Source organism: Alligator mississippiensis, chromosome 3, assembly GCF_030867095.1.
Source record: "Alligator mississippiensis isolate rAllMis1 chromosome 3, rAllMis1, whole genome shotgun sequence".
NCBI classification, from domain to species: Eukaryota; Metazoa; Chordata; order Crocodylia; family Alligatoridae; genus Alligator; species Alligator mississippiensis.
In genome coordinates, this window is record NC_081826.1 from 92,576,583 (window position 1) to 92,596,406 (window position 19,824).

The 19,824-nt window shown below is 40.6% G+C and overlaps 1 protein-coding gene and 1 long non-coding RNA gene across 3 annotated transcripts; one reads left to right on the forward strand and one right to left on the reverse strand.

Annotated features, from left to right (window-relative positions):
• Window positions 1–3,144: 3,144 nt before the first annotated feature.
• TMEM200C (transmembrane protein 200C) lies at window positions 3,145–10,538 on the reverse strand. Of its 2 annotated transcripts, XM_006270520.4 has the most exons (3): window positions 10,450–10,515; window positions 8,273–8,373; window positions 3,145–7,577 (listed from the first exon to the last, which is right to left on the reverse strand). In XM_006270520.4, the coding sequence occupies exon 3, from the start codon at window positions 7,532–7,534 to the stop codon at window positions 6,107–6,109; it is 1,428 nt and encodes a 475-aa protein (XP_006270582.2). In that variant the 5' UTR covers window positions 7,535–7,577; window positions 8,273–8,373; window positions 10,450–10,515; the 3' UTR covers window positions 3,145–6,106. The 2 variants fall into 2 exon arrangements, with proteins under 2 accessions (XP_006270582.2, XP_059580207.1); XM_059724224.1 differs by lacking the exon at window positions 8,273–8,373 and having other exon boundaries at window positions 10,450–10,538.
• Window positions 10,539–11,466: 928 nt separating this feature from the next.
• LOC132249341 (uncharacterized) lies at window positions 11,467–15,768 on the forward strand. Its single transcript, XR_009460768.1, has 2 exons — window positions 11,467–11,553; window positions 12,401–15,768. It is a non-coding gene; the product is annotated as an uncharacterized LOC132249341 (long non-coding RNA).
• The last annotated feature ends 4,056 nt before the right edge of the window (window positions 15,769–19,824 follow it).

Here is a 19,824-nt window from a genome sequence, read left to right on the forward strand (position 1 = left end):
AGTATCAGATTTAGCTGACAAAAGAAAGTGTGTTTTTCCCCTCCCCCCACTAAAACTGAGTTAAACCCAAAATAATGTGTTGCTTGCTACTGTTAATACACCATTCCCTTGAACATTCCACCATTTAAATGTGTTTGTCTTATGTAATAATATATATAGGCAGCCTCAGGGAGCTGCTGAATGATTTCACTCCAATATAGATACTATATTGTTGTAGTAACCTGTAATTTTTAAAGAAATATTGGTCAAGCTTAATTATTGTTTTGGTTTTTTTTAAAGAATAGAATTTATCTTGCACAGCTTTGAAAGCCTCTACCTTTACCCTGCTTTCAGACAATGAGTTGGATTCCCTGTGTCTATAGAGACTTACCAGCAGACGGTCTACTTCAATGAAGCTAGGACAGGGAGGCATCTGTTTTCATAAGCGGCTTTATCTAGGTATTGAACCTTATGTATACGATAACCATCTTTTTGACTGATACACTGGGGCTTAACCTGGAGGTCTCCTTGGCAAAAAGAATGTATTGCTACAACTTGAGCTAAAGAAGAAAGACTTGATAAATTGGTACTTGAACAACTTGTAGCCCATGTGGAAGGACAAAGACAAGCTCTTAAATTATGGGCATTCTTACAAGAGGAAATACAGTGGCTTATTTCAATAGTAGTTAGGATGTGCAAGTACCTCTACTCTGATTTTTGTTGTTGTTTTTGTTTTTGCTTATTCAAATTCCCTAGCTACATACCTACAACAAGCATAGCTTCCTTATTACTTCCAGGTGAACAGTTAAAAATGTGTCAGTAATATATTTATGCACTTCCATAAAACAACCTGATGGTGCTTCCTGTTTAACAATCTCATTGACTAACATTGTTCCCTTCAGAATTCAAGTTTTAACCCTTTGAAAAGAGAGAATTATTTAAATACTACTACTACTACACTACTCTGTATTTGGCTTTATCTGCAAAAATTATTTGGGAATCTCATAGTTTAGAACTAGATGGTTGGGTGTAAAGTTTGAATTGGGGGCTATTTCTGCTTATTCTCACCAGAGCTACATTCATTGTAGTGAGAAAAGAAGCAGCCCCACACTTGTATGTAACAGAGCTCGCTTTCTGCCAGGGAATGGAAGACAGCAAAAAGCCAAAGGGGAAGATTCTTGTGGATCAAAGTCTGTGATTTTTTTTTTTTTAAATATCTCATGTTACGTTCTTAACCTGAAAGTAATTTAAATGGCCTAATTTGCTTTGTGAATTGTGTACTCTAAAAATTGGGCCAACTCTAAAACTTTCTTGCTCACTGCCCAAGCAGTGAAGCTTTTTTTGAAAATCTTGGGGTGGAAATATGCCTTGATAACCTAATTTACTAGAAGTATTTAGAAGCTACAGTGATGGGAACACTTTCGATAATAAACAATCGAACCCAAAGAGAGAGAGAAGTGGGCAAACCCCTCAAGTCATTTTTTATGACTAAAATAAAATATTAAATATAATATTGAAATGACTTTTGCTGGGTTTGTGTCCCTTTAGGTTTTTTTTCCATCATTTGCTGTGATTTTGGCAAAAATTGTGGATTATAAAAGACTATTCACAAAAATTGAATCTGAAATTGTATATATGAATACTATAGTGCCCTTGTACCTTTCACACCCTCTCCCATCAAATCATTTTTAGTGATGTTGCTCTTCATGCCCTCAAATCCTCAGTGCCTTCTTCCTCCACTTGGTTTTTCCCATGACCCTTTTGGCTTCTCTCCTACCCCTGGACTGCATGACTTGTCTCCTTGCTTACGTCATTGTAGCCTCCTCTTCTGCTACCTGGCCCTTAATGTGACAGATTTATAAATATGCTTAGATGTTACTGTGTTAACATTTTCAAAATTGGTAAATTGAACGAAGTGTAGTTTGTTGGGAACTCACTCACTCACTCACTCACTCACTCACTCACTCACTCACTCACTCACTCACTCACTCACTCACTCACTTTTTAAATGCAGTTTATTTTCTGTGACTGAGAAAAGAAACTGAGACCCTTATTTATCCTGTCAGAGATTTTTGTCTGCAAATGCTGCATTTTGCTCACAGTCTGTGGGCCCAAACTGAATTGTTGAGTCATTATTAGTAGACAAAAGACAATTACATAGGCTAGATAAAGTCTTTTGATGATTGCTTTTGACAATTTTGAAGAAGTCAGAAAGAAAAATAGTTTCTTTTGAAGAGAAAGTTTGTAAATAATGAGTTGTGTTGACATTTACAGAGTGATCTCTCTCATTTATTTTTAAGATGTTAATTGTCAGCCATTACTGAGAACTATTATATATTTTTGATGTGTGAGCCTAGTAAGGTCTAATTTTTATCTTTGTTCTAATTTGGTATGCCCAGAGCCTGGGGTATTTTCTTTTCTCTTTTTCATGTTGAAACTGAAATAAATAGGGACTTGAATGAGTCAACAAGGTACTAGTGAAAGATGTTAATTGGTGATCTGTTTTAAGATGCAAATAATGTTAAGGACAACACTAATTTGTATTCATGTTACTGTAAATATAAAAGCATAAGTTTTTACTACCATAAGGAGGTTATTTATAGATTAAAAACTAACCTTTGCAGTGAAAATACTTTGCATTGTTTATTATAGACTTGTCTAACAAGAAAAAAAATGTTAACTAACAATAGAAAATGCCATTAAAAGTTCTCATTCATACCATACTAATCTCTGGTCTTAACTCAGTAGATCATCAATAATGAACCTGCATATTATGCCCTGTTTAATTGTTTTTATGCAAAGATTCTTGTTTGTGTGGGGGGGGGGGAGGAGTGGTTTAAGTTACCCATTGCTTCTCTTTCTATGCTGTTATTACAAACATAGATTCTGTGTCATGGAGTGTAGGGATAAAAAGGGACCGCTTATATTACCAGTAAGTTGGTCGATGGTTGTACACAGGCTATGACTCACTGTTTGTGGGTATGGTGTGTGGAGAAGGTTCTAACCAAACCACAACGTAGAACAGTTTAAAAAAGCCTGCATGTTGTCTTCCATGGTACAGCAGATGATGTAGTAACAGTTTTACCTAGAAATCAGATGGCTTATAGCTCTGATTGAGAAGAAAAAAAAAGGACAATAGGTAAAACAAAACAAACACCCATAATGTAAAGAAATCATCCATTAAATTAATTTATGTATTAAATATCTTCTTGAAGGCTGAAACATAATATCTAAGGCTTCAAAACCTGAAGTGTTCATGTCTGTCTGTATACACTTCAGCTGTTAATGTTGGTCCCCAATACATTTACCCTCCTGCAGTTATCTTCTTTATATCAGACCCATAAGCTTTCTGAAGTTAAAAAGGTACAGATATGATATGAAGTGCTATGAAATCTTCCTCGCATTTAAGTAACTGAATAACTATTCTCTGTCTTGCAGATTAATTTAAAACAAAAGCCTGCATTCTAAGCGGCTGTGCTTTTGTGAGTGATCTGTCCTAGGAGTTTAGGCAGACACCAAATTTTTCCTGAGAACTTTTTTATATAACAGTTGGGACAACTGGCCTTTGTGGACCTCTTTCTCTTTCTAGTTCAGTAGATGCATTTGAGATGCACATATTTTGAAAATACCAAAATGTATGTAAGAAAGAGAGAGAGGTGGTTAGTCATGTTAGTTTGAGGTCAGTCAGAAGGCAGGGTAAATATGAAATGGGCAATATTATGGGACCATACTGCCAAAGCCCATGGAAGAAACAGTTGGTTGCAAGGTCTGGAGGCAGAGGCTGGAAGGAGAAGTGTGATGTCCAGTCTGGGAGGAGGCAGGTTTGGAAAAGGACAAGGGTAGGGGAGAAGCCAAAATAAATCAAATTAGGCCTTGAAGGTCAGTAGAAGGATGAGATCTAGGTGCAGTTTTGGGAAGGAAGCCAAGAGCCAAAGGGGGCAAACTCTTAGAGAAGAGAATGTCTAAAGAAGGGATACCTGATTTTATTTTTTTAACAGTGGAATGGATTAGGTTATCCTTATTGATCTGCACTAAGTACGTTTTGGCACTAATAAAGTAAATGTTCAAATAAGAACTTTGTCACTCAAATGAACTTACCCCTCCCACCCCACCTATAAAAAGAAACATGTAACCTAAATTTCTATAGAAAACTAAAATTGCTCAGGTAGGAATTCTAAAAAACTCTACATACTGAGGCTATTTTAAAGCTATTAGGTCAAGCAATGATAGAGAATAGTTTTAAAAGGAACAGTGCATAAATAAAGATTATATTGTTAATTGGCACTGACAATAAGAGAGACTCTGCCTGTACCTTGCAATTGCAGGAAAAAAAAAGAAAAGTGCATTCCCTAGAACTCATACTTTAGAGCCTCAAGATGGCAGTCTGTTGTTTGATATCTTTTTAAATTATTTTTTCTATTCTGTAAGCATTTTTTGCAGGATTACATTTTATGCTTAATTCTCATGGTTTGTATGTTGAATATTACAATGTATTGTAATCTAATTGCATACCAATATAATTAACAGGTATTAAATAACAGGCTATTATAAAAGCTTTAACAGAAAAAGGCCAATTTATTATCTACATCTATTTTAACTTCAATTATTCTACATTAACAAAATAAATGTCCTATCCATATTAAATATATATTTGATATAATATCACATAATAGCAAATTATCTTAATACTTAGATGTCTTTCTATGGTCAAGCAAGTAATCACTTGCATTATCTTAAGTAAGAAAAATAAATGTTTCCCAATTATCAAAATGCTGATTTATTCACCCATTATCTGACATTCAGAAACGTTTCCTCACTTATTCAAGGAAAAATCCTTTTCCCCATCAGAAGCCATGACAAAATCCCTTTGAATTCAATGGAAGCCATGATTTCTCCCTCAGAAATTTAATACTTTGAATAATATGCTTGAAGTTAAGTGCAAGGTTTGAGCCTGAATTGCAGAAAAAAAGCCTCGAAGCAACTGTTTTAAAAGAAAGTAATAGAGTCAGAAATAACAGGCTACCATTAAAGACTAATATGTTACTCATGGAAAATATAATTGTATTAGACGGTAAAACCGCAATCAACTTTTCTCTTTAGAATGTCAAAATCTCAGATTCTTCAACTGTCAAAATTGTAGCTAGAAAAGTTAAAAAGAGACCATCGGCTGGCTGGCTTGAAGTAGTTTGCTCAGAGTATCCATATTTTCAGCATACTGCTAAATTATCGTTACTCTGGGAAGAACAGAAACAGACCTTTGTTCTGAAACCTTGTCTCTAATTTTTAAAACGTGGAAAACCAAAATTGTCTTTGGTTTGTCATTTATGGAGGGAGAGGCAGGGGAGGGAAAAACTGTTTAAAGATGATATTTTTATTTGTAAACATTTTATTAAAAAAAAACCTGTTTAATATTATTAGTCAATACATGTGTAATAATACTTAATAAAGTGTCATGTATTAATAGGTATTTTGGATTTAGGAATGTAACAGTTGAATTTGGATTATCAGAGCTCTTTCCTGCTCCAGTCTCTCCTCAGTCATCATACTCCAGAATCTAAACAAGTGTGGCTGTTTTCAAGTTACATCGGTGGGTAAGGCTGCAAACTTTTGGAGTGATCAAACAAGCAAACAAACAAAAGAGAGAGACAGAAAGATTAGCTTTTACTGAGCTAGCTACCATGTTGCTCTGGAGCTGGAAAAAGAGCTAATGGTTTCCAAGCAGGTAGTGGCACATCAGCAGCAGAGAGAACCAAGGGAGTGGAGAGGGCACTTGGCAATGATCATAATAATAATAATAATAATAATAATTTTAAAAAGTATATAAAGTGCACAGTTAATTTGTCCAAAATGTGTATTTGTTTCTTCCCAAGGATTTACTGGATTGGTTGCTGGATGTTTAATAGAAATTGGCTTGCAGGGACCATACAATCACAAGGGGACAGAAAAGACACCACTTTTTCTCTCTGTCTCTCTCCTGGCCTCCTCTACAGGAATTTCTTGAAAGCAATTCAAGCCTAACCTACTGCAGCTCTTTGGCTATCGACCGGGTTTCCCACATCCACAAGGAGAGAGTGGGAGGTGTGGATAATCAAGGGAAGGGGGGTGTCCTGGTGCCTTCTCTCTCCCTTTAAATGCCAGTGCTTTCCAGCTCCCCGTCCTCCAGTCCTAGAGGTGCGTGGGATCTGGAGATCATGAAAAGTTTCTCTTTGTTGGTATATTGTCTTTGTGTTGGTGGAGGGGACTCAGCAGTCTGAGGTGGGCTGGGCACCTCCTGGGGCCCTGTCTCCACACTGGGGTCCCCCTCAGAGTCTGGGATTGTACTGGCTGGGGTGTTGGCAAGAGACTCCAAGGAGGTGCCTGCCTCCTCCAGGTGGCTGTAGCCCTTATTGCTGCTGGAAGGCTCAGAGGGGGGAGACCCCCCCCGCATGGCAGGGGGACTGAGGTCAGGGGAGCTCCCCACCTCGGGGGACGGGGAGGAGCTGGAAGAAGCCTGTGGCAGACGGTCCTGTTCCTGGCGGCGGGGCAGGAGCTCGGGCGATAGCACTCCCCGGACATCAGGCAGGCAGCTGGTGCTCTGGCGCCTCAGCACCCTCGGTGGGCAGCCGGCTCGGGCCAGTGCCAGCCCCTGGCAGCCACGGAGGTCAGTCAGGCTCCGTTCAAGCTCACCCCTTGGCGGCCGCCAGTCCCCCTCCCCCTGTGCTAGGGGCAGCAGCGTGAAGGCGCTCAGTGTGGACCCCACGAGGGAGCCTGCCATGCTGTCCGGTGGCTCACAGGAAATGCTGTACACTGCCTCAGCCAGGCTGGGTGGTGGCGGTGGGGGGCCGGGGCTGGAGGGGCGGCGGACAGGGGGCCAGGCGCCACGGGGTGCTGCGTAGCTGACAAAGCCATTGAGTGGTGTTGGGGCAGTGGGTGGGGCAGCAACAGTGCTAGCAACCTCCTTGGCACGCAGACTGTGGGCGTCAATGACGGTGGAGTAGAGGTCCCGCAGGTCGATGACCTTGGTCTTCTTGTCACGGTTCTCATGCAGTACAGCATTGGCGCAGATGAAAAGGAAGATGCCGACGCCCATGATGAGTGGGCCCAACACCTTGAGTTTGTCTGAGTGCAAGTAGCCCGAGAAGAGGTGCAGGAGGAAGCCCGCTGAGGAGGAGGAAGAGGCAGTGTCATGAGGTGGTGGGGGTCTCCTGGCACTGCCTGAGGAGTCATCCCCAGCGGTGTCAGAGTGTATGCCTGCTAACCCCCGGGAGTGGTTCTTGACAGCACTACCCAGAGGCAGCAGGGCCCTGGCACCCTCGAAGCTGCCCTGGCGGTAAGGCAGGCTCGATTTGGGCCAGTAGCCCATCACAGCTAGGGCGATGCCCACCAGCAGCACCAGGATGCCACAGAGGGCAATGAGGCCCGAAAGCGAGCACAGCTTGAGCTTGCCCTTCACCACCACCACATCGTTCTTGCGCTTCTTCTTGGCCTTGTGCTTGCGCTTGGCCACCTGGCTCGGAGGCCGCAGTGGGTCCTGTTTCCGGGCTGAGATCCTCAGGAGGCCTCCGGTGGCGATCATGGCTGACTCCCTGCAGCTCCACTTCCTACAGCTCCTCCAGTTCCTGCAGCAAGGGGGGAGGGGGAGAGAAGAGGATCAGGCCGGGTTGGGAAGGGTCTCAGCAGCATGATTGCAGCCCCTTGTTTTCCTGTTGCTCATTATATTTGGTTTCAAGTCCTAATGAGTGGGATCTCAGTCACCGGCCCATTGATCACCAGTGCACACATGCAGACAGCCAATCCCTGTGACAAAGAAGCTGCATGAGGTAACTTGGGCCACAGAAGCAGCCCTGTGTCCCCTGACATCATTCATTTTGCTGTTTGCAAACAGCTAATTGATTTCTTTGGACTCCAGATACACCCAGGTGGGAGTGGCATCACCCAGGCAAACAAACAGAAAAGGAGTCATGCTGCTTTTAGGAGCAGCAGGCAAAGCTGCCTGCTTCTCCTTCCAGGAAGTTGCTGCCATCTGTCTTGGCCTCAGGCCTTGTTCTTCTACCGGGGTCAGAGGGTCACAATGCATGAGGCCTTTAGCGCTACCCATCTGTTGGGCTGGATCCAATCTACTCTGGATGCTGTGGCAATAAAACCAAGAGGGCAGTAAGAACTGGTCTGTAGATAGCATTGATTTTTATTTTTATTACATGGTTTATGCATTACTGAGGGATTCTAAGTGATTATTTGCTTGTTTTTAAAAGAATGGGAAATGAATTACTGAAAATGCACAAGGGGAAACATTTGAATACCCAGACAGTAATACCTTTAGAAAGTTTCTTCCAAGCCACTTCTTTCTCATTTTATCTGCACTGAGATAGAAACCCATCCTCTTCTGCTTACGGTATGGGTACATCATCTGGACAGCTGCTTGATTTGGAAACATGTATGATGTTCAAGGTAATGTTATGTAACATTGATGAATCTTCCCTTCCCCATATCCCCTAAGTTGTGAGCTTGTGGCCGGTATTAAAAAAATTAAAAATGTCAGATTTTATGAAAAAAGGAGAGAACCCTCTGAAGCACCCAGAGAAAGAAAATGTTTTGTGTTGGGAAGCTAACGTGAAATAGCATTTGTTGCTTGATTTTTACTGTACCATCATGATTCATCATCTGAGTATTCAAATGGCTGGGAAACTAGTATGTACAAGGCAGGAACAAATCGCACAATGTTGCAAACCGTTCAGTTGAGTCTTGATTATACTGAAAAAGGGGCTTTTTCCTGCTTTTTTTTTTTTTTTGAAGTGCCTGAAATAATTTATAGGAAGGAACGATGACAGTAATCAATTTAGCATACTTCATAAAGCTCAATTCCTTGCCTTGAAAGCTGTTTAACTAGGCATCTAAAGTGATCTTTCCCCCCTTTCATTAACTTCTAAATTTCACTTCTGTTCCAGTCACAAATATCCCCAGATGTGATGATTTTGTGCCCTACTTGTTCTGTATGTATTTCTCATAAAACAACTGTGTTATCACCGGAGACATTGCTTTGAATTTACAATAGAGCTGAATGTAATTTAACAATGAATAGAGTCTTGCCGCCTCTTTCCTATTGTCAAAGTATTTATTTGCTTTTTTTAGAATGGCTTGATGGTGCAGAAGTGTTAATTAGCAGGGCATGATTTCTTTTAATTGGTGGTTTGGTTTTTGATCTAATTCTCTTCCACTATACCACCAGACATGACCCTGACTCAACTAAGACGGAAAAACAGATGGTAATCAGACCTGAACAATGCTTGTGAATCAATATTGCCTTGACACTTAGTTTTCAATAAAAAAAGAAACAAGGGTGGATGCATGGGAGGGGCTTACTAAAGCCAGAAACTATTATTAATAACAGTACCATCAGAAAATTACCCAGCACTCGGAGGCTTTCAATGGACACGGTATATAATTTACGTATCCGAATTTAATGTGGTCTGTAATCATTTACAAATTGATAGTTATGTCATATTAAACTCTCTCTTTTAAACACTCCCTAGAGAATCTTTTACATTTTAACCAGGAGCTCAATGACAATGCAAAGGCTACTCTGTAAGAACCAAACCCAATTTGAAAACTAGCTCGGTCACAGGCTTAGAAATGTAAATGCACATGGAAATTGATTTGATTAACCCCTTTGTTTCCTGGACATGGATTAAAATGCTCACTTATTTGCTACAGATGAATGCAGGATTTGATGTTGCTTTGACTGTTTGGCTGTGCATGGAAAATAGAAGAATTCACTCAGGTTGGGTAAAAATATGCAATTTCCAGAGGATTTTCTTTTGCAACAATTGCTAATTTGCTCAGTGTTATACTTAAGACTGTTTCTAACCTGCTGTATATTCTCGGAGGTGCAGCCTGGATAGGGTCTGAGATTCGGGAGCTGACATTCTTGGCAGCATTTCTTCATACGTAACGGAGGGAGCAAAGTTGCCAGTCTATATTGGGCGTAGTTTTGATGCAGTTTACAGTAGATGCAATGGGGTTGGCTGGCAATATGCCTATGAAGAGACCTGCCTGTAAATGCCATAGTTTTGTAGCTATCAATTGAATGCCACTCACCAGGTGCTCTGATGAATCTTTGAACTTTTGGTTAGCTTTAGTAAGCCAGGCTCCCGGCTTGGGCAAACACCCATCAAAAGGTGTCTAAACACAACAGGCACCTGACTGTTTCCAAATACAGGAGCTGACTATTTCTCCCCCACCCCGTCTTTTAGACTCAGGGAACACGATGGCATTGTTTCTGGTGTGTGGTTCCCTTCAGGAAGGGCTGGAGCCAAGAAATACTGAACTGCTTTGTCTCTGAATTTCTCCAAGAGGGAGAAAAAAACAGAGGGGAAAGTCGTTCCCTGCCCCCACCACGCACATCAGACCAGGATGAAAAAGCCTTTGGGGACCGCGGATGAAATTTATTGCTCAAAATGGCAGCAGTGGAGCCAACAGTGTAATCTCACTTACCGAGGAAGACCGGGGGGAGGTCAGAGCCGGAGGTGAGGGAGGCAGGCACCATCAAGCGACGGCGGAGAAACTTTCCAGCCCGAGCGGACATCTCAGCGCAGCCGCGGCCGGCTCGGCTCCGCGCTCCGGGGCGCCCCGCTCACAAGCCCGGCGACGGAAGCGGGAGAGCGCGGCCGGGCTCCGGCAGCCCCCGCGGAGCCTCGGAGAAGAGCCATTGCCAGGAATTTCCTAGAAGTGCTGCGCCTTCCCCATCCTTCATCTTTCCCTGCTTTCTGCTGCGGATCTCCCCCTGCCAGATGCAGCCTCCGCCTCTGTGCTGCTGTGGCTGGTTGCTTTGCCAGTCCTCCTGGAGTTGTTGCTGCTGCCGCTGCTGCTGCTGCTGCTCTTGAATGGTGCTCAGCCTGCTGCTGCTGCTGTGCTGGCCGGACTGGATGCTGTTGCTAGGAAACAGGAGCCATGACACAGGGAAATTGCAGCAGGATGGCAATCATTACCTTCTTAACTCTCCTCTTTAGCAGCCAGCCCCCTGGCTCCTCGCCCTCCGCTTCCCTGGCTCCCCCTCCTCTAGGCGGCGGCCGCCTGGTCCCCCATGCCCGCCCGCAGGCTGCCAGGGGAGCTGGGCAGCCCCGGCGCCTCCCCCTGGGCAAGTGGCTAGTCCCGGGGCATCCCAGCGGCTCCTCGTCCGCCTCCTGTGCAGGGCTCCCTGTCTGCTCGACGTGCTCCTAGGGAGGATTACAGACCACCAGACCTTGGCTCCTTGCATTTTCATCCATCAGATATCTCCCTGGCTCTTTGAAGGGCAGGTCAGGGAAACCCCAAAGGCATCTCGGCTGCTGTTTCAAAGGCTTCCCTCCTTTCAGATGCTTTTTGGACGTTTGGAAGGGGGGGCTGATCACGGCCGGTCGGTGGGGCATCCTCCTCTGCCCACGGGACCGGCAGTCCCCTAGGAAGAGCCACCTCTCACTCGGCTTCTCTGGCTCGGGCTGTGCGAGACCCTGTCTGCTCTGATCGCCTTAGTTCAGTGCCTCGGGCTTCCTCTCTGAGCATCAGACCGAGGAACAAACTCTAGGGGGGAAAAGTGGAAGGATTTGTGTCTGTCTGCAGGTAACTTTTGCTGTCTCTCCACCCCCCCCCCCCCCACGATCTTCTGTAGTGCATGCAAAACAGGAGAACAATGATGCTTTCCAGATTAAAATCTCTCTCTTTTTTTGGAAGGGGAGAAGTACAAGAGGCAGAGAGATGTAGGATTATTTATTTATTTATTTATTTATTTATTTTTACAAATGAAAGGCGGGACAAAGAAAAGTTCCAAGAAACAGATTGGGGGAAGAAAGGAGAAAGCCACAAAGGAAAGAGGCAAAGACATGGTCAGGATTTGGGATCCAGTTTTCAAATACTTGTATGTATTTTTGTAGATGCAAGGAAACAAAAGTCTGTGTTGAGCTCTTTCGTGGAGAAAAATGCGTTAAATAGAAGAAAACATTTGATTTGCTGAGTGCCTGGAGGTCACAGACCCATGGGTGATGGCATTGGGTCTGAAACCAGGGAGAATTTAGATCACAGTGTTTGAGGACCACTCAAATAAAGACAGGTTAAGCAAACCAGGTAAATTAATGTGGGAGACTCGACCTCTCCTTGGGGAAGCAGCTTTTGCTGCTTTTTTATATTATGTGGTTTTCCCTAATGGAGGGACTACACCTGCCTTCTTGTAAGTAACCTTGGATTCCTATTCAAGCTGAAGAGAATTCTGGCCTCTGATCAAACAGTCCTTTCACTTCCACCTCTGCTTGATCTATTGTGATGCATGATTGCGCTGCATGCAACTAGCTGCAAGGTGCCAAGGGACAAAAACAGAAAGTTTTGCATCCCAAAACAGGCTTTTAAAAACAGAGGGCCCTATGTAAGATTGGTAGGGAGAATTTAAATCTTCCTTTTTTTTTCCTTCTTGCAGGTATGCACTGTTACTTCACTTTTACCCAACAATCAATGCCTGATTTGAGATCAAGCAAACCTGAAGGTGCCCATATGCATTTTTATCTCAGTTGAAGTCTGTTTTGCCAAAATGGTTTGGGGTACACTTCTTCTAGTACAAATCTAACGTTACATTTAGACCCTGTTGCATAAGGAAAGACTTATTATGCAAGGACTGTCTTTCAAACTGCTTTGAACTGTTTCATTGAACCTGTGTGTTCATACATTCAGTAATTTGCTTTGTGTTCAGCCCAGGATATCAGAGGAAGCCAAACATATCACATCTGTTTCCACTGGAGACCTGTATCACATCAATAATGCAGCATCACCAGATTCTTCCTGAAAGGCAGCTGAGAGAGAGAGAGAAAGAGAGAGAGTGAGTGAGGTTTTAAAGGGCAAACAACCCTTTTCTCTGTTTGAATAATATATTTTAAAGCAATGCTGTTTTATTTATCCCTCTCAAATATCTTATTTTAATTCTTCAGAAGTTTTGAGTGATTAGAACATTTTAGAGGTATTCAGGAGTTTGAAATCACACCAAAAAGGACATTTTAGTCTAGTCCAGATACTGAGTAAAGAAGGAAAATTATATTGTTTGAAGAAAAAAAAAAAGGTGGATCAGATATAATCATGATGCTTCTTATGACAATTTCAAGGACCAATCCTGAAACCACAGAGCTGATTCCTTATAGGAAGTCATGCTACAGAGTTCTGTATCCTACAGTTTTGTCTTTTCTTTTCTTAACAAACTTCAAACCATTTGCTCCTTTTTAAAAATTTGTATAGTGATTTGGGGTGAGAGTGATGATATATGTTCTCTTTGATTGTAGAGAGGAGGATGGTAATGGTGCTGGAAGGGAGCTTTCCTGTTAGTTTGATTTACTAGGTGGCTGAGTTATTTTGTAACTGCCAGTGTGCTCTTAGATCTGACTGATTACCGCTGAGTTTGTTCATCCTTATATTATTTTTCATTATGCCAGATGATCATTATTATGCTGTTCATTTTCAGGATCCTAGAATTTGTAGTATGGCAATTACATTGCTTAAAACTAACTAAATAAAAATGACCAAATTTTAGCTAAAATGTACTAAACCAAAAACATTAAAAAATAGGAAACCCCCCTCCTAAACAAGAGAAACAAAACTCCCTGGACTAAGCTGTTGGTTCTCAACTGTGTCTTAATGAGTGTGTTTGTATTCATTCAATTATTGAAAACCCTTTATTAAAAAAAATATAACATGATGGAGGCTCTGATTAGTTGCATTGAGACTGCATGTAAAACAATCCTTCTGTATTGTAGTTTAACACAGGGGTTATTTTCTGATATTTGGCACAATAAATCATCATAGGTGAGTTGGCTTTTTAAGGTAGGTTTTATATTGGAAACATTTAAAAATTCTTCGCCTTTGAATTTATGCACATTTTCCTTTATATTTCTTGGGATTCTTTTAATGCAATACATATATTTCTGTTAGGAGCTAATAACCTTCATATGGTCCTCTTGTCAAGTACTATGTCATGACCAATAATATCAGCATAGTAACTGAATACCAGTCATATTAAAAAAATAAGTCCCACTTGAGATCAGTCTAGCTTAGGGCAGTGCCCCAGGTTCAGTTGCAACAGCTGCAAGTCATTGAATTCTTGGAAAGTAGTGACCTATTAAAATAAATGTGTTGGGAGACCCCCCTCCCCACCCCGGCCCCACCCCCGCCCAAGGAGAACAGCTTTGCAGTGCTGGGAGGGCATTTAACACATGATAGGCTGCTTGCTTTTTAACTGCAAGTGTTAACTGTAAATTTTAAGTTGAGCATGTGATAACATTTTACTTATTGTCTTGCAGTAAAACCTGTAGCTTCAGGCATGGTTCAGGACCCCATGGCATTTGACACAAATGCAACAAAAGTCTCTGCAGAGAGCTGTTTTGCACTGGCTTCAGACTTCACCTTAACCATTCCTTTTTGCAGTTTTTTAGACCCCACTCAACCCAGGCCACCCCACCCAGAAGAAAGGCTACACATCTAGATTCCTTTCAGTTCTATCAATTATTCTAACCTAAAATCTCACTTCAATTTTACATTTAATATGTACTTCATTTGTTACATGCACTCTAAATTAAGTCTGTGCCTATTTGGTACAAGCACTTAGGATAATTAAAGTAACATGACCAGATTCTCAAAAGTAATTTATTGTTAGAATCTACAGCATTGCCTAATTAGTAAGGTTATATATAGGTTTATACAGTTTCATAGGGACAGTTATAAGAGTAATGTGTGCATATGTATGTGATGTTTGTTTATTTCTTTGTTTTAGCTCGATTTCCCTTAATAAAAACACTTTACTCTGCAAAAAGGCTAAGGATAAATGGGAAGAGAGAAAATGTAGAATGATGTGGGAGTGATATGTACATTATCACAAATTAACAGTATCTGGTAACTCATCAAGTTATATACAGTAATCCTCATAGGAAAAAAATGCTGTCCTGTTGCCCTACTTAAAAATCCATACAGTGTGCATCAGAGTACATTATATTCCTTCAGTGCATTTGAAGCATTTTGAATCAGAGGCAACTTTACTTTCCATTGTCTAGCAAGCCTCAGTATAGATAATCCACCGAGAGCTAGTGGCAATATACATGTCTGCTCTCCTTTCAAAATTAATTATGGCAAAGATGTGTACTGCTGGTAATGCTCATCAGGATGAAGGAAATACACAGTCATGAAATCTGGCTATTTAAAGTAAAATCACTTCAGATTTTAAAATGAATGAGCTTTTTCAAAAAAATATAAAGGAGTTCTCTCTCTCTCTCTCTCTCTCTCTCTCTCTCTCTCTCTCTCTGCTTTTTATTGAAGTAGTCACAATAAATAGATGTTGGTTTTAGAGGCATGTGGTAACACCTCAAACTAATATATATATTTGTTAAATTGATTTACTGATGAAGGGTTGTCTGTTAAAAAAATCCTGGGTCACTTGTCACCAACAACAAGAAATTTGTAAAGGACACACCCTGAGGTTGCAAGTAGCACCCAGAGGCATGTGCCAAACAGTTTCTTTTAAGTATCCTATGCATGACTTCCTGGCTAGCATAGAAAAGATTCCTTAGACACGTTACTCATTTTCACTGAAGACGGGTATATATAGGCGCATGCACACACACGCAGAGGCACAAGTGTGCATGTACCTTGTCTAATTAGAAAAGTATATACAATGTTATAGTTTTCTAACTCTGTGTGTGTGTGTGTGTGTGTGTGTGTGTAGACACACGTGTGCAAACCCACACAGAGTATAATCCTATTTTTGTTTTTTTTTTAACAGCTTACCTCTAAAATTATACGTCTGAAACATTACCCAAATACTACTGTGACCTTTCATTTTGTATGTTGTTTCCCCGTTCCCTAATTTCTTTCTGTGCTAGCTACCTACATTTAAAATTTTTAGAGTCAGGTTCCATCTCTTTTATAGGTTTGTATAATATCCAGAGCCTGACTTCTTATTGGGACCTCTTAACACAACAAGAATGGCAATAATAATAACAATAGCTATTGAAAACTCCACTGTAATGTATGATTATATGTGGTCTTGCTTTACAATGTTTAGTGATGACTTATTGACCAAAGGACATGGGTGTAAATGTGCTTCCTGTAGGAGGTGAATATTAGAGTGCACCAGTAACATCTATATTACATGCTGTCCAGAAACCGGCCAAAACAAAATTTTTGTTCTTGATAATTTAAAGCAGCTTGCAGCATTCTACTTATCTGTCTAAAAAAGTCTGACACTAGCAGCATGTTGCACAATTTTTCAAGCAGAGGTATGTGACCCTTATCTTCATTGCTCATCATAACTACTGACATCAAAGGAGTTCTGATGAGATGAATACGTATGCTGCCAAATCAAGAATGGCTAAGTGTTATATCTTGGGGAGATATTCTTAAACAGCTTTTAAAATTGTGAGTTTGGTCAATCACCTGAATTGTAGTCACAAGGGAGTGTGCCTGAGAAAGGTGGCTGATGTGCAATAGCCACTGTTTATTACGTTACCCTGACACATCTTGTTTTTATTTTGTCTTTCCTTTATCCATTTACTGTCTGCATCTGCTGTCTCCCACCATTTATTTAGACTGTAAGCTATTGGGACAAGGGTTGTACTTTTATTAAAGGTATGTATAATGTCTACAGCAGAAGGGCCTTGATTCCTGATTGGTCCTTTGAGGAATTATTGCACTCCAATGAATAGCAATAGTATCAGTAAATAACAATTAAAAGGTGATTTGTGGCAATCGGTATGGAAGTAGGTTGTATAGAGAGGATAGGCTGTCAACCAGTGGTCCTCAATCTTTTTAGATTTAAGATGCTCCTTGTTAAGGTCTAGACACCCCTCACTGGACTCCAGTCGTCCTCTGGAAAATACCTGCTTTGTTTTCACACATTTTTGACTATGGAAGAATAAAAACAATTTTTCTGTTGCAAAGTACTCAGAAAGACCACAATGGTTTGGAATTTTTGTAACACTATGATGGATTCCTATTTAAAATTCCTGGGTCTGTCTTGTTAGTGCTGTTAGCTGTAAAAGCATGATTTACATTGCATGGCATCTTGAAGCACCTTTAAAAGGATTTTGGGGCACCCCACAGTGCCATGGCACCATGGTTGAAAATCATTGCTGTTGACAGCAACCTGTTTTGCCCCACAGTCTGAGGAGTCAGATAATGAAGACACTTCCATTTCTCAGATCAGAATATTCTTGGGTCAATGCTGTGCTCTTCTGCATTTTTATAGGTATTTGCCCTAACTCACAGAAGTATCAGTCACTTAGCATTATAAAAATGGAAACTATTACCATGCCATTTTGATGTACTGTCAGGGTAGGTTAGCTCAATATTTTGACCTGCATTTCTTGTCATTTTTTTCCCAATTACAGTGCTTTTTTTTTTTTTTGTGGACACCCATTAGCAAGTAGTTGAAGACTACAGACTTGCCTGTAGCACACATCAGGTGGTAAGAACTTTTAGGTACTATTGAATACAATTCAGTGACTCACTCATAAATGCCACTCTAGTGCTGAAAGGCTTCATTGCCATTCCTGCTGAATCCTAATGCTTTGCTCAAAATACAGAGACAGATCAGGTCCAGTATCTAGTCAATGCCTTTTAAGCAGCTAGAAATATGCCTTAATGGTGCATCTTTGGAGAACCCTAGTGTTGCAGAGGCAGTAAATTCAGCTCTACACTACCTCCTCTTAGCTTTTCATAAGTAGAAGGAAGTTTGGGGCATGTCAAGGATACATATGTATACAGGGGAAAGGGTATATCCTATAACCCTTGGCTAGAAGACTGGCCCCTTGGGGATGACTGCTAGCCAGCATGGTTGAGAGCAGCCTAACGGTACTTTAATTTTTGCTAAAAAGAAGTTTTTGGTCATGTTAGTTTGAAGATGGAACCCTACCCTGCCTTCTGCCGAACTCATGCTATAAGAAATGCAATTTCTTTTAATCCAGGAACAGAGAAGTGGCTCACAGATACTCTTGTTTGTGTGTTAAGGCCATTTTGGCTGGACCAAAAGATGAAAGGGCCTTGTTTGTTCTTGGTTCTTTTCTTTTTAATCACAGTTAAACTACTGTGTATTTTACATGACCAAACACAAACAGAGCAAAATAATTTCCAAAGTTAATGTAAGATTCATTACCAAAGTCAAAAGTTGGCAAATCCACCAAATAAATAGATGATACTATTCAAAATTAGGTATTGAAAAATGTAGTGAAACTAAATTAAGTTAGAAGTTCCAATTACAAGCCAATTTATAAATAATAATGAATAACACTTCACATCCAGGTGTTGATCTTCTTTGGTATTTATGATATACCTTTCTCTGTGTCTAATTTGTGGTGGGGGGGAGGGGAGGGGGTTAGTGTGAAGGCAGCATGCCATGCTTTTGTGAATAAACACAATTCAAATGTCCAGTATTGTATAATTCTAGTTAGTTAGTTCTAGGACTACTAAATTGAAAACTTAGTTATTCAACTTTTGCAGTTATCAAGTTATATAATTTAATTAAAAAAAAAATCTCCATCGCTCACTATATTGCTCATCTGTGTAGGTACATGTGAGTGGAATTTATAGAATTCTACCAAGATATAGGAAACTCTATTTTTGCCTGTGTCAGGACACATTCGTTCTCCTTTCAGAGAAAATCACTAGAGAATTTTTTTTTCCTAACATATGGAACATTATTACAAAAGAGAAACAGTCATTGAAAGGGAAGAGCCACGTGACATTTCCTTGTCTCTATTTTCATCATTAAAATAATGTTATTCCTTTAAATTTAAGGAGTGAAAACAGGAAATACTTTAAATTGTGCAGACTAAGATGATTCTGCTTGCACTAATCATTTAAATAGTCCCGCTGGGTTGGGTTATGACCCATTTGCATGTGTATATCTGCATGGAACTCAATTACTTTACTCCAGAGTTTTGCTAGTGATAGAGAAAAATCTGCTCCCGTGACTACCAGGGGATTATTTGCATGAATAACACAACAATAACCGGGTCCCCAAATATAAAATACCAACGATATTCTTCATGCAACATCCTAGGAGTTTTCAGGATTCTCTGTAAATCTGCAGGTTCCTTGGGGGCGAAGGAATATTTCTTATATCTGGAAGGAAATGGAGCTTAATTGCTTTCTTTTTTGGTCAGCATTTATATCTTTGTTTTTGGTTTTAAACGGTTATTTTATTGCATTTAGTTTACAGATACTAGTGGTCCAAAGAGACTGATCATTTCAGAAAACACACACGGAAGACAAGCATAGCATAATTTTTGTTTTTCTGCAATTTGTCTGTGAATATATTGCCCTGCTCAGTGAAGGAAAACGAAGACCTTTCCATTTCAGACTCATTTCTCTTTGAACATTTTGGAAGTGAAATGAAGCTTGTCATGTATGCTGACAAGCTTTTTTCCCCATTTGTTACAAGTCCGTTTTTCAGTGAATGTTTATTACTCATGCATAACCATGAATGTAAAGATCACTGAGGCACTAAGAATTGTTTGTTTAACTTTTAAAAAATCAGCCAAGCACAGCATAAAGAAATATGAATTCAGTATTTTCATGTAAAATGAAGATGCAATGAATGTGGGCCATAACTCACAGTTCTTTCTCAAAGCCTGATAAATGTTGTCTTAATTTGTCTGTCAAGTAGCATCTTCCTGTGAAAGAGGCAAGGGTTTGACTACCCTGACCACAGATATGGAGGGACTGATGGAAGCAAAAGCCAAGTGACAGAGTGGTCTGGTGCTTTGTGTGGCTGTGTATGTTAGTTGTTTTCATCTTTACCGCATTATTTCCTGCAATATAAAAGTTTCTTTTGTTGTGCTTCAGTGAGTCGGTGTAACATGGATGGGGTCT